Below are 15,003 nucleotides of genomic sequence, written 5' to 3' on the forward strand. Positions count from 1 at the left end.
GATATTTAAATATTAATATAATTTATTAAAATTTATATTACTTAATTAATTAGACTACGTTAATTGTAATTTATTATATCAGTGAATTGTTTTTTTTTTCATTTATGAAATCTAAAATAAAATAAATAATTTATTATTTATTATAATTAAATTTATTAAATTGGATGACGCATAGCAACGCACACGGCGACAGAGCAGACACGACAACAGTAGTGACTGGACAGGTAGAATAACAGCGACGAGATGGAAGTTGCATATTCTTCTCTATTGCATTCGAAAGCAAGTCAAGCAATATTCTACTCTCCTAGGTTTTTGGGAGTGAGGTCATAGAATTGAGGGTAAAAAAAGTTCGGTGGCTATTTGGTTTCTCAAGGCTTTTTTTTTTCATATTTCTAAATATCTAAAAGAGCACCGTGTTAAAGATTATATATCCTTCATTTCTTTTTTTTAAATGTAGATGAATATAAAATATATTAGGAATTGTCTACGAGAAAATTAAATTAAATTAGACAAATATATTATTATTATTATTATTATTATTATTATTATTATTATTGTAATTGAATAAATTAAAAAAATTAATTAAAAAACATCGTTATCCTTGAATTTAACTCTATTTATTATGCAAAATTTTTATTTATATGATTTATTTCTCATTATATCTAGATTACATCTCATTAACAATTATAGATAAAATTTGTTTATTAATTGCATTTTAAGTTTTCAATTATATGTCAGAACTAATTTTTTTTATCTAAAGTTAATGTAAAAAATAAAAAGAAATTCACATTAAGTTATCTAAACTCTAGAGTCATTAATAAGTTTTTTGACCAATAAGATGTTATTAATAATTTTCTCTAAAAGTTTAAGTTGCATAAATATAATTAGATAATATTAATAAGAATAATATTATGCATTTAAATTTATCTGTTCTATTATATAAAAATCGGATTTTTATATTTAGTGATGAAGCGTTATTAATTAAGTTAGTTACCTAATTAAAAAATTATGAAAAATTGTTTAAATAATAATAACAAATAAGATCACTATTTTTACATATTACAAAGTTTATAAAAAAAATTTGGATAATAAATCAATTCTCAATAGATTATACATTAATTCTATCAAAAAAATAACTAATTAATACATTGGATATTATTATTTACATACCAATATAATATATATTATCGATTATTAAGTTTATAATTAATTTTTAATCCAATTTTTGGTAATTAAAATTTAAATGATTGAAATTATTAAATGATGAATATTTTGCATCTAACCAAATTATTTTTTATTGAAATTAAAAAAATGATGAGTTGTTAATCAATTCTAAATTTAAATTTAAATTTGAGTAAGAAAATAAAAAAATATTTTAAATTTTATCTCACTAACCAAAATTAATTTTAAGATAAAAAATTACTATTTACATCATATATATTGTAAGATAGTATGGCCATTTACTATTTTTTAATGGTAAATATGGTCAAATAAAATAGTGTAAAAAATTAAAAGAAAATGTATTTACAAGTTTAGAAAATATTAATTTATTTTTCAATAGAATAAATTATATATTGAATAACAAAAGTTGTTATCGGTTTCTTTTCAAACTAACCAATACTCAACGATGGTGTTTCGATACACCATATTACCAAAAAATATTAATCGATCTAATTACTTTTGTAATGACATAAGTTTATGAATTTGAAAATTTAAAAATTATTTCATAAAATGTGAAGTTTTAACAAGTAACAATGTTGATCATATTGTTTTGATTTCAAGAATGAATACTATAGCAATAAATAAAATTGTCCCAAGTAAATTTTAACAAAGACAAAAATTCATAAATATTTCTATTAATGAAAAATTAATCTATTTTAAAGATAAATACAATTTTTTTTCTATGGATTTTCTAACTTGGCAAGTCGAGAATTAATCCACCACATATTGATGTTCTATTTATTAAGGATCTGTCGCTAACTAATGGATTGTGATACACACAAGGCGAAATTCGAACTCCAAATACTTGCTTAAGCGAACAAATAAAATGATCATTTAATAAATTTAAATTGATTAAAATAAATATTAATTATTTTTAATATTTTTAAATTATAAAATATTTATAATAATAATTACTATATATATATATTTTTATTTGAATTTTAATAAAAATTTTTATATAATTTTATGTATTAAGATACGGAACATACACTAATTTTATTACTAACAATGAAAAAAGTAAAAGTGAGCTAACTGTTTCAAATGGGCCTATATTATAGATAAGCAGGCCCGTTTCTGCTAGGGCAAGTTGTTGGATGCGTTGCGGCAACTGGCAAGTTATTCCCAAAAAAACAAAAAGAAAGAAAATTGTGGCAAGTTGTTGGATGTGATTGTAATGGAGAGTGGCGGAGAGGTGTTTTTTACCGGCAAAGAGTGTTTTCTTATTTTCTAAGTTCTAACCTTAGCAACAACCATGGCTTCTTCTACTTCAATCTCTGGTTTCACCATCTGTTCGAATTCCCAGTCAGAATTTCTCAGTTCCAAATCTTCACGCTATGCCTTCTCCAATTCCCTTCCTAGGATTTCATTTCAACTCCCCACACATTTTCCAGCACTTGTTTCTTCCGCACCAAGGGTCTTTTCAAGTTTTGTGAAACAAAACATAGCTTCTCTCCTCATCGGCTCCTTCATCTTCGTCGGCTCCTTCTCCAACAGAACCGCCATGGCAGCACTCACACCCCCGCCTGCTGCTGTACTCCCCGAGGAGAAGACGGAGACGGAGGAGGAGATGTGCCAGAAGATTCTGGAGAATGACCCGAAGAACGTTGAGGCTCTGAAGGTGGTTCTGTACGGCAAGATTAGGAGAGGGAAGGCCAAAGAGGCGGTTAAGTTGGTAGAGAGTTTGATTAAGGTGGAGCCAAACGAAGTTGAATGGAGGCTTTTGTTGGCCCTCTGTTACGAAACCATGGGCCACTTCACTACTTCAAAGAGACTCTTCAAGGAAATCTTGCGCCAAAGGCCTCTTTTTCTCAGAGCTCTCCACGTAAATCTTTCTGATCCTCTTGCGTGTATTTCATACAAGGAACAATGGTTGCTAATTTGCTATCTGTTCAACAGGGTTTGGCTATGGTGATGCACAAGAACCATGAAGGGCGTGCTGTGTTTGAAATGCTGGATAAGGCTAGGGAGCTAGCTTCGCGTCAAGAGAGAGTTACAGAGGAGAGGAATATACGAATCTTAATTGCACAAATGTTTGTTGTGCAGGTGAATTCTTCATCTTTCAGCTTGTTATAGTAAAATTAGTAATGGTACATTGCTAATAATTCAGCATTCTAGGGTGATTTGGAGGAGGGTTTAAAAAGGTTTCAAGATTTGGTTAATGAAAATCCTCGAGATTTCAGGCCTTATCTTTGCCAGGTAAGTTTATTTATTATCTGTGTTATGCTATGCCATTGTTGTGTTATCTTTTGCAATATTATTCCCTTTTGTATCTATCTGTAGGGAATTATATACAGTCTGCTCGATAAAAAGGAGGAAGCTGCACAGCAGTTTGAAACATATCAATCTCTTGTGCCTGAAGAGTTTCCACAGAGGGGATTCCTTGATGATGTTGCCTTATCAGCAAGAGCAACTTCCAGAGAACAGTTTATGAAGGAATATTCATATCGGAAATAGAAACTTCTTTTCTGAATGGCTTTTGTGATGAACTACAATGTATAGCAAGCATCGGTTTTGTTTTCATGTCACAACCTTTCTCTTTACTGTTTCGTTATTGATTAGCTAGCTAATTAGTAGTTACAATTACGGCAGTGTCTTTTTTCTTGTATTATTTAGTTAATTATGTATTATTATATTAACTAAAATAATTTCTTTTACATCCAAATAAATGAATTAGACGACAGTATAAAACTTTCGGGTTATCAAAATGAACTAGAAAAGAAATCAAAAGTGAATAATTGTCCCATTATTTGCAACCACAACTTCCAGAGTAAAAATCTTCCTCACAGCTGTGAATTCGGATAACAGCTCCTCCATCAACAGTATCACAAAACCTGAAACATTTGGCATCTTATTAAAAAAGAACAGTTACTCAGAAATGGCTTCCGAGATCCCAGAGAAGAAGGAGGAGCAGCACTCGACAAGCGAGCTGTTCTCGAGCGCCAAGGTGGTGGCAGAGACGGCTCAGGCAAACATCAGTGGGGAGGCAGACAAGGTGGACAAGGCAAAAGCTGCCAATGCGGCCGGAGACCTTCTTGACGCTACTGGCCAGTATGGCAAGCTTGATGATCAGATTATCACTTTTTTAGCTTCAGGTAGGTACCACCCCTAGTAAGTTCTCCTTTTAAATCGTTTTTCTTTCTCATTAACATTTTCAACCAATAATGAATAATATGACCATCCCTTGATGGAAAGTTTGTGCGCATACAAGTCCGATTAGATGCATCAGTACGTTATTTTCAAGAGTCAAGACAATCATTCATATTAAAAGACATGTTTATCACAAGTCATTTAATCATGATTTTGCTGCCATAGTTTCCTTCCCCTGCTTCTAACTTGTTTTAATGTTCTTTGTTCAATATATCGCAATTTACTTGAGCATTGTGTACATAAAGCAACTGTTTTATTTCCACTGATGGAAGGTCTTTTAAATTTTCAAATTTATTGCGCTTACTTGAAGTCCTTTGTGATTCTTAAGAGAAGATTTTTGTAATGAATTTCAAGAGCAGAACCCAGATGGCAAGTCAATGCGAGATGTATGTATAAAACCCATTGTATCAGTAGTTCTTCTAATCTAGTTTATCTTTTTAGTTTGTCTGGGAGCAAGATAGTATTTGTTTGCACAATTAATTATTTTAGAAATTCTTATAATTTCTAAAATTCCAAATACAACATATAATGTGATCACTGCTTCTTTTAAAAAATTGTCTGTTATTTTTAGACATGAGAATTTGCAAAATGTTTGTATACTTTGCATGAACGTCAACTATATTATTGTTGCTGCTGCTGTTGTTACTTATTATTATTTGTATATTAATGCATTTCCTTTTGGTAATTGATCCTTCCTGTGTTAGTTCAGATTGGCAAGGCATGTAGAGAGAAATGAAAAACAATGACTTATGAGTTTAGGTTTAATGTAGCCTCTCCTTTTCTGATTTTGCCTGAATTGCATTATTATGGCTGTGATCTTTGGTGCTAGTCACATTAGAAACGGTTTATACGCTCCTAACAGAGCTCTTCATTAAACTGCGCAAGAACATTTATTTATATTTTAATTAGACCCTGTGACACACAATTTGTGCCTTTGAGGAGACACTCCTTTTTGTGTTAAAATACATCAGCTGGCGTTCATTTCAAATCTTTTGACTAATTTCTGAAGGAAAACAGTGAATTTGAAGAAACTGATGAAGAATCAGATCTTGATGAATAAGGCCCATGTAATTATTAGTTACCTAGATAGAAGGTTTGGACTTTGGACCTGTTTGAATTGAAGCTGCTTGGTCTGAAACTTGTATATATCTAGTTTGTAGTCATCTCTGCTTTATCGTTGTGAATAATTCTCGTTCTCTGTATCAACTTTTGGTGTAAAGTACTTCTATTAATTCTATTTGGATGCTTAGAATAATAGAATTGCAGATTTTTGGGCATACATTGAGATGTAGATTGTTGAGTACAATGCTTAGAGAATGTGCCCTTGTAAACATTATTTCTCTCACGTGCCTCGTGATTATTATTAAATCCAGTTTTTTGCTTAAGTGGAAAAGCATTGTATGCAATGGAGATATCTCTAAAAAAAATGCTTTCTTTTGTGTTATAAAATAGCTTCTTCATAGCGTATGTCCATTTTACTTTTTAACGTTGGTTTTATTGTATTGAATATTTAACGAAGACTTATAAGGAAATTTTAGAATCTAAAATTAGCCATTAAGAAGCACAAACATGATCATAATCTGTTTTATCTTACCGCCATCCATTTCTGATGATTGCTTTATCTATATGTATCAGATTGATGGTCAGTGACGGTGTTCTGAGTTCTTTCTAGGCTCTTTGATTCATTCTCTTAAAACTTATTACGATATGCATGTACTATTAGAGTAATTATAAGTACTCATAATTATTTCTTTCATCCCAAGGTAAAAAGTACTTGGAACCATAATGGTACAAAGAAACAGGATGAGCTTTACTCTTAATAGACCTATAGCAAGTATATTATTGTTGAAGTATTTAATTATGGGATATTTTTCATAAAGTCTCCCTATATGAGTGTGAATTGAGGTCGATTCTTGGAGTTAATATTTTACTCTTAAAGCACTCACGAAATGATACAAGATACAAGGTCATGTAGTATATCGAAATTTTATTTGTTATATGAGTTAAATAGTTCAAAGTTTGTCTATCATTTTAAATTTAGATGAGTGAATACCACTGATTATTAGGTAAGGGTTCAAATCGCAAGATACCTCTAATGAAAGCATAAGACTTCCAGAATGATAGAGTTGAAAAGAAATTTTAAAAATGTTGGGAGATTGTGAGATATATTTTCAAAACATATGAAAAGTTATTTTAAAGAGTTACATCTTTTTATATAGTTGTGACTTATTCAAAGGTTACAACTTGTTTAAAGGTTGTAACTATTTGAAAAGTTATGTGTGTTGAAAGGTAACTATTTAAAAAGTTGTATCTGTTGAGTACGTAGTTGCATGTACGTAGCTGCTTATTGCATGTACTCCATACCTATAAATTTCTCTCATTTCATTATTGCTGTATATCCATCTCAACACTTTTTTTATGCGCAAAAGAAAGGATAGAGAATATTATTCTGTAAATTATCATTTAGTGTAGGACTTGACCGAGTGCATAAACAAATAAAGTGTTTTTCATTGTATTCTGCTGAAAATTTGACAGTAACCCATTTTGCACACTATTGCATGCCTTGAAGAATGACGCTGTTTGATTCACTATTCCTTTCTCTAATACTTCTCTCATAACTCACATTCTTACTATACATATTTCAGGTAATGAATGAGACCCTTAGGTTCTCAATTTTCCTGGAATATTAAGAAAAACGTTGAAAGATATTCACTTTAAAGGTATACTACTACCTAGAGTTATCTCTAAATATCCCAAGTTCTGTAAGATGATGATATAATATGTTTAACTTTTATAATTTTGCAGAATATATAATTCCTGCTAATTGGATCATTCTGGCTATTACACCAAATCTTCATTGAACTTAGAAATATACGAGGATCCACTTACTTTCCATCCATGGCGCTGGAAAGTGTGTATGAAATTTTCATTTCCTTTATTTATCTAATTACTTTGTTAACTTGATCACTAACAAATTTGTTACATTTTTTTAATGCAGACTCCTTCACTGTGTCCAAAAATTTCAAGTATTTTGGTGGAAGATTGGCACAATGTCTGAGTTGAGTAGAACTTTCAAAGCCACCTTTCTTCATGTTTTGGTCACAAAATATAGGTAACACATTAAACAATAATTATCACAAATGTTCATAAAGCTATGCACAAACTGACAAACATATATATATCAACTTTGTGGGCACAGGATTCGGTGGTTCAGGAACCTTTGGACCACTTAGTGGTCCAAGTAGAAAACATGTTTTTAGAGTTTTTTTATCAATTGTTACGTAGTCCTTGAACTAATTTTAATTACAAATCAACCCCATATATTTTATTTAATTATAAAAATAGTTTTTTATTTTATAAATTATTATTTTATCAATTATCTATTATATTTATTAACAATCAAATACAAAAATAACAACCAATTATATCCTCCATTCATCCTAATAATTCCAATTGATTAAAAAATTAACTTTGATCTCGTTATGTTCGTCCATGGCTTCCAAATCGTGTTTCCTTGAAATTCAATCAATTGGTTTACACTATATCACAAAACAATCGATTGAAAGTTGTAAGGTAGAATGGTAAAAAGCTTATACCAATCGATTGTTTATACTTTCCAATCGAATGAATGCCTCAAAACAATCGATTGAATTCACGAAAACAACATGGATTTCAACTTTATTCGAATTACATTCCTTAATAATTCGAATCAATACAGCTCGAATTATTCCCAACCATTGTGTACAAGTAATTCGAATCAACTTGGAACGAATTATAAAAGCATAATTCGAATTGTATCAATTCGAATTAGTAGGAACACGTGAGTAGGAGGAAGTTCGAATCAAATTGATTCGAATTACTCACATTTCGAATCAAATGGTAATTCGAATTACACATTGTACAATAAGATATTAGAAAAAATACTATATAATATGAAAAAATATACTAAAAGAAGTATAAAACAAAATTATAGTAAATTAATTTTAGTATAAAATTATTAAATATAAATTAATTTTAACTCCTATTAGTACATTGAATTAAAAATAACATATAAAAATGTACTTGTATTTATTAAATTTTAATAACATATAAAAATTTAATGACTTTTTAAATATTTTTTTTTATAAAAGGAGTACATTTTTATATACTTTAAATACTTTATATAAAAATGTACTTATATTTATCATACAAAAATAAAGTGTTGTGCCAATATAATAACATTATAATATTTTAAATCAATTTTTTTCTAGGATTTTAGATTAAAAGCAGCACATGAAAAAGTATTATTGGTATTTTAAAGCTAACTTAATTAAAAAAGATAGAACTGTATTTTTTAGGATTTTATGTACATAATTAGGCTATTTTTTTTTTAATATTGATCAAAGATGTGTGTTACACTATGTTATTTGGTTTCAGCTAAGTTTTACTGTACTATAATTTTTTTTTCTTTTCATAAGACACAAATCTAAAAAATTTTATAAATTAATTTAAAACAAAATATCATTGACGTTTTATAAATTTTATGTACCATTACCAATCGATTGAAATTGGCAAAACATTCAACTTCATCACCTTCCAATCGATTGGATTACATTACCAATCGATTGAATTTGGCTAAAACTTCAATGTCATCACTTTCCAATCGATTGTATTTGGCAAATCCATGTTGTTTTTGTGAATTCAATCGATTGAGTAACAACAACAATCGATTATTTTTAGGTATTCATTCGATTGGAAAGTATAAACAATCGATTGGTATAAGCTTTTTACCATTCTACCTTACAACTTTCAATCGATTGTTTTGTGATATAGTGTAAACCAATTGATTGAATTTCAAGGAAACACGATTTGGAAGCCATGGACGAACATAACGAGATCAAAGTTAATTTTTTAATCAATTGGAATTATTAGGATGAATGGAGGATATAATTGGTTGTTATTTTTGTATTTGATTGTTAATAAATATAATTGATAATTGATAAAATAATAATTTATAAAATAAAAAATTATTTTTATAATTAAATAAAATATATGGGGTTGATTTGTAATTAAAATTAGTTCAAGGACTACGTAGCAATTGATAAAAAAACTCTAAAAACATGTTTTCTACTTGGACCACTAAGTGGTCCAAAGATTCCTGGACCACCGAATCCTGTGCCAACTTTGTGTTAATTATCATCAGATGGACAAAAATCAAGGGAGGAAAAGTTGTTCGGAATCCTACTTTGGAATTTAGTGATAGAATTCACATCAAGATTTGGGAGAACCGTGAGAAAACTTAAAGCTTTATCAAGTTCAAAAAGAGAAGAGACATCAATAATTCAATATGCTAAATTAAATAAATAAACTATGAGCTTTGAATTGTCACGAGTTCCGAGATTCAAACCCCCGACTATCAATGTTCGTAAAAATACTATATATATGAGAGGTTTTAAGTTGTAGTTTAATTTGCACAATCATTGTTGTGGTTGTTGCAATGCAAATCTCTTAAATTGTTTTTATAACTTCAAATCAATTTTGTCTATTGTTAACCATTGTAGCCCTGATATGGTTAGTTAAGGGACTGATACACTTAGATTGCAATCAAGTTATGTAAATTTAAACGAACTAAACAATAGAAACAACATTAAAAGATAAAATATGATGTTTTTTACTTCACACAAGCTTAGTTAATAATCCCTTCATAGTCTTAGGCCTTATAATAAAACCCGTTAGGATCAAAGTAAAAACTCACTTCGTACAAGAATATTTAAAGGGGGATTTGCTAACATGGACTTATAAGAACATATTTTAAGAGTACCGAATATGTTGGAATTGAAGGTGAGCACATAACGTAGATGAGAAAACATGCCTAAAGATACTTTGTTAGACTCGGTTATAAAAATAACTTATTCGTCTAGCATTTCTGTAAATATTTTACTGAAGGTTATTAAAAGGATCATTTTCTTTTTATATATTTTCAATACATTAAAAAGATCAAATTTTAAAAATTTTTATTATTATACTATAAAAATAACTTTTTAGCAAAAAAAAAAAAGGCTAAATCCATATTTAAATTTTAGAAAATATTTTAGTAATTTGGTTTTTGAATTTTAAATATGTTCAGTTCAGTTTTTGTATTTTATATTTTTATAACTATAAATAAATTGATTCTTTTGTCATTAATATAATTAACATAATATTTATGTGCACAACTAATTATCATTATATAATAGTTTAATATATAAGGACAATGGTCACAACACATCCCAATATAAATACCAACCATACAATATAATAAAAAGTTAAAATTTGTTCATTCAAACCTATATATGGAGGGAAAAAATTTTCTTTCTATAAAACTCTTTCAAAAAGTAACACACAAGACAGGAAGAATGAAAATGCACTTGACCTAAATCTATTCAAAGAAGTGACCATATCAAGTTAAGGAAAATGAAGCAGCTGTTTTGCCTAAATAACATGTAACTTCCATTGCACAAAATAATAGAGAAACTAAGAAGATGCCCTACCATCAATTCAGATACATTTTGCATAAGCAATCATATGACCTAATATCTACCCAATTGGATCTCATTTGTAAACAATTTACAAAGGCAACAATAGGATTTTTCGCCTACTGTCTTAATTAATCACCAGCAGATTTTCTTCTGTGGCTTCAACAACGTGGAACAGAGACCTGCCACAATAAGTTCTGAAGTTATTTAATCCACCATGAGTCTTCCGAACTTGCAAGCACATTTTTGAATCAGCACTACCTTGCAGTCTTGCACCAAATCGTAACCAAGGTAGACCTTTATCTCTCTCACATGTATGCAGGCCTTCTGGGATGAAAATTCAAAATCCAATGAGAGGAACCCAGTTCTAATAAGTTCAATTCCTTTGGAAACATCAAGACAGCAATGCCACATCATAGCTGCAAAGCTAGGTCTGGTTGCTGTGAGGCAACGACCCCTGATGATTGCTTTGCAGGCGATCCTGGAGATTGGAAGCCAATATTCAAGTCAGGAGGAAGTGTTTCCTGCTTTTGTCTTGGTTGGGTAGGAGGACTTAGACCTTGCCAATGGGACTGCATTTGGAATCTAGATAGGTCAGCCGATGCCAATTGAGGGATGACCATAGGTCTGTTTGGAAATTGTAAGGCAGCAGGTTGCGGTGCAAGTGCTTGAAATGGAAATTGTTCTTGTCAGATTGGAAAGGCACTGATCCAGAAGGAAAGTTCCCCCGAATCTGGGATGTATGCTGCTGCAACTCTCTTGACGAATTGTACAATGAATATGCAGATATCTGATTTTTGGGTGAGCTCGAATTGTCAGGTACTTGCTTAAAGCCTCCTGCCCCTACAGACATCCATGCACGAGCAGCAGCAGCTGCTGCTGAAGCATTGGCTGAATCATCTCTCTGTCCAGGTCCATCTGATGGTATGACTGGCTGAGCATTACCCCGGGAATGATTTGAAGCTTGTTGTTTTTGAGCCCTTTCAGGCTTTCAGCAAACATTCTCATCAACTGAACTGGGTCACTGACACTCTGCTCCTTGCCATGGACAGGAGGAGCTGCTCTCCCTGCTTGGTTTGATGTACCTTCGGATGATGGACCAGTCACCTCTCTATTAGAACTGGCATTCATGACTTTTCCATTCGACAATTCTCCACTAACAACTCCATTAGTGTCCGGCTGTTTGAACAATACAGATGGAGCAGCATTCATGCTCCTTGATACCATTTCTCTGGGCTTAGACAAAGTTGGAGGAGCATTACTTGGAAACTTAGCAACTGAATTGGAATTATTTTGATTAGCTGAAAGTGCAGAGTTCAACCCCACTTGTTTGAAACCTTGAGTCTCAGACTTGCTGAAACTCTTCGATTGGACACTCTGTTTCTGATTATCAAGATTGTCAAGGTCTGCAGAAGTATTGGGCCTTATCCCTCCAGAACCAAACAAAAAGGGTTTTCCCTCTGATGCAAGCCCATTGGGAGGACAAATTGAAGACTGCTTTCCCTGAAAAACTTGCCCATTGCCATGGTGTTCAACAGTGGGTTCCACAATCTTACAATTTCTATCACCCTTTATAAATTCACTACTAGAATGCAACTTCCTAACCAGACTATCATCCTTTTGGATATGGTTGTTAAACATTAATCCTGGGGTTGAAAGTGGTTCATACACTCCAACCCAACCATGACCAAATTTATAGCCATCTGACAGCGTCTGCTGAATCTTCTGGGAAGCAACTTTCCAAGCAATAAGCCCTAGACTAGCACTAAATCGAGCCAAACTCCTAGCATAGGAGTAATCTGCATGAAGTCCAACCAATATCCAAAAAGAAAAGAATGGTATGAGAATGATGAGTTGAAGAAATTAATTAAAAAATTAGAAATCAGCGCTATTGATACATACAGTGACTAGATGCTTTGGTTCAGTCTCAAAAGTCATAAATATTGAATCTGATCGTGTAATTGATTGATTTGACATATTATAAGATGCACGATGATCCTCATCAAGCGCTAACGACCTCCTTCCCATCTGAGAGAGAAGACCTCTCCCTGAAATAAATACAGCAATAGAATTAAGCGAAAACAACATAATTTTGACCCCATTATCCTTCTCTCAGAAAGCATAGATGAAGGCATAACGTATGAGTGCAGACGGATGAAACAAGATCCCCTGTTTGAGATACCTGAAAAAACATCTTCAGCTTTCTCGAGTTGCATCAATCATGAAAGCATTAGCCTCTAGAATTCCATCAATGATTCCAGGCCTCTCACAGCTACCCCCTTGCACTGGATAAGATGTTGGCTGTAGATCACCAGTAGTAGCAGGAGTTGCCCTTGAGGAGAAATCAGAGCCAATAGGTTCCTGTGAGGGTCGACCTGGTGGCCTCTTTCCTGGCTTCTTAACCAAAGCATTAGATCTTGATTTTTGTTCCAGTTTCAGCTCAGCCTGAGAGCGTTCAAAGGCTATCCTTAACTTCTCAAACTTTTTCCCCCCTTGTTCTTGTATTGCTCGTGCCTGAAACAGATACAGGTCATAAAGTTCACACAAAAATGGTTAGTGATGTGGTGATGCCGCACTTGTTGGTAGAGAAAACAAGTATTGCGCTCTTTACCTGTTTGTGGTATATAGTCTCTGGTGCATTGTATTGCATTGCATTTGAGCAGATTAAAAATACATCATTCTGCATCCAACAATTTCATGCACAAGTAAGCAAGTTACAGTATATTTTGTCTTGCAATTTTTACTCAGTCAGGAAAAAAAATCAAGATTTTCATGCACTAGATCCTAGAGGGATCCCATAGTAGAAAAGTAAGTTCATTATCATGTTTCTTGAATATCATGTATAACCATTGTAATTGATTATGAAAAAGCCAGTCCAAAGGGTTTACATTCTAATTTCAAACAACGAATATTTTTTGCTGACACATTGCTGACAAGCTCCCCAATCTTAAAGAATCCACTAAACGAAAAGAGAGAGAATGTAACCAAATAAAAAAAGAAACCGAGAGAGAAAGCAGTCTGCCAGTCCCTGATGTTCAATTTCAATTCTCACTCAATTCTGGGAATTGTAAGCAGGCTCATGATCACACAACATTCCAAAACAATAAAAATCTCAAACAAAAGACAAAAGCTCCTCTAATAACAAATTCACAAACAATCAAGAGAAGTTCTTATGCACCTCAAATTGCTCCAAAGTAGAATAGGATCCATTTGCCAACTTCTTCCTGACAGTGGCAAAGTGCATGGGATGCTCAATCACATCTTGATAATTGGAGAGCTGCATGACAAACAAAATTTGAGCTTCCAACCCTAAGGGTGTCTTCCAAAAGCAAGAGTACCAATTCAAAGAAAGAAAATCTCACACACCTCTTCTGGATCAACCGGCTCTGCAAACACACCATAAGTGTCTTCCTGCCATCATACAGACCGAAAATTAGGATCGCCACGCAATCATATGATAAAGCAAAATACAGACAAAAGATCAAGCGCGAAGTGGGAACACCGAGAACCCATACTTTTGAAGCTTGTCAAGGATCAATTCTAGTGTCCTCTTATCAGGCAAGGGAATCCCAGATGTATAATTCGTTGGAGTTCCTAACAACGAAGACCGGAAAAAACAAAGCAAAGTCAAAGAGAAACAGAAGCATGTGTATTATCGAACCCTTTTAATTACCCAATCCTACCATCCCTTAAATTTTGAAACTAAAAAAGAAAAAGAAATTAACAAATGCACCCTCCAACAACAACATTACCCAATTGAAATCACACAAACCTGAAGCACTGTGGAGCCCTTTCAAACCCACTTTTCTGCCTTTTGCCGGGCATAGACCCCGAAGTCATGTCACACCACCTGGCCGTCAAATCGGAAGCACGCCCGGTAGCACAACGGAGGAGAAAGATGTCATGGGAGAGGGCGGAGGAGGTGGCCAGGCAGACGGCCAGCCTCCTAGAAGCAAGTTTCATACGAGAACTAGACTACTCGACCTGGCTCTCGAATGTGGTTCTGGTAAAGAAGCACAGCGACAAATGGAGAATGTGCGTAGACTACTCCGACCTTAACAAGGCATGCCCTAAAGATTGTTTCTCCTCCCCAACATAGACGCACTCGTCGACGCGGCGGCGGGCTACCGGTATCTGAGCT

At 32.6% G+C, this 15,003-nt stretch overlaps 3 protein-coding genes and 1 long non-coding RNA gene across 4 annotated transcripts; 2 read left to right on the top strand and 2 right to left on the bottom strand.

Moving 5' to 3' along the window:
• Window positions 1-2,364: 2,364 nt before the first annotated feature.
• Window positions 2,365-3,810, top strand: LOC107470312 (protein SLOW GREEN 1, chloroplastic). The gene is made up of 4 exons (XM_016089702.3): window positions 2,365-3,043; window positions 3,118-3,264; window positions 3,337-3,417; window positions 3,502-3,810. Exons 1-4 carry the CDS (start codon window positions 2,474-2,476, stop codon window positions 3,673-3,675), a joined length of 972 nt encoding a protein of 323 aa, XP_015945188.1. The 5' UTR covers window positions 2,365-2,473; the 3' UTR covers window positions 3,676-3,810.
• Window positions 3,811-3,998: 188 nt separating this feature from the next.
• On the top strand, window positions 3,999-5,773 carry LOC107470313 (nodulin-related protein 1-like). Its single transcript, XM_016089703.3, has 2 exons — window positions 3,999-4,313; window positions 5,378-5,773. The coding sequence occupies exons 1-2, from the start codon at window positions 4,097-4,099 to the stop codon at window positions 5,386-5,388; spliced, it is 228 nt and encodes a 75-aa protein (XP_015945189.1). The 5' UTR covers window positions 3,999-4,096; the 3' UTR covers window positions 5,389-5,773.
• A 5,296-nt stretch (window positions 5,774-11,069) lies between these two features.
• LOC110276907 (uncharacterized) lies at window positions 11,070-13,512 on the bottom strand. Its single transcript, XM_021133999.2, has 6 exons — window positions 13,474-13,512; window positions 13,133-13,376; window positions 12,761-12,910; window positions 11,892-12,661; window positions 11,483-11,850; window positions 11,070-11,343 (listed from the first exon to the last, which is right to left on the bottom strand). The coding sequence occupies exons 1-6, from the start codon at window positions 13,510-13,512 to the stop codon at window positions 11,070-11,072; spliced, it is 1,845 nt and encodes a 614-aa protein (XP_020989658.2).
• Window positions 13,513-13,575: 63 nt separating this feature from the next.
• On the bottom strand, window positions 13,576-14,675 carry LOC107470311 (uncharacterized). The gene is made up of 4 exons (XR_008004640.1): window positions 14,635-14,675; window positions 14,378-14,456; window positions 14,229-14,273; window positions 13,576-14,139 (listed from the first exon to the last, which is right to left on the bottom strand). It is a non-coding gene; the product is annotated as an uncharacterized LOC107470311 (long non-coding RNA).
• Between the last annotated feature and the right edge of the window lie 328 nt (window positions 14,676-15,003).

The sequence above is a fragment of the Arachis duranensis genome, chromosome 10, assembly GCF_000817695.3.
Source record: "Arachis duranensis cultivar V14167 chromosome 10, aradu.V14167.gnm2.J7QH, whole genome shotgun sequence".
In the NCBI taxonomy this organism is placed as follows: domain Eukaryota; kingdom Viridiplantae; phylum Streptophyta; class Magnoliopsida; order Fabales; family Fabaceae; genus Arachis; species Arachis duranensis.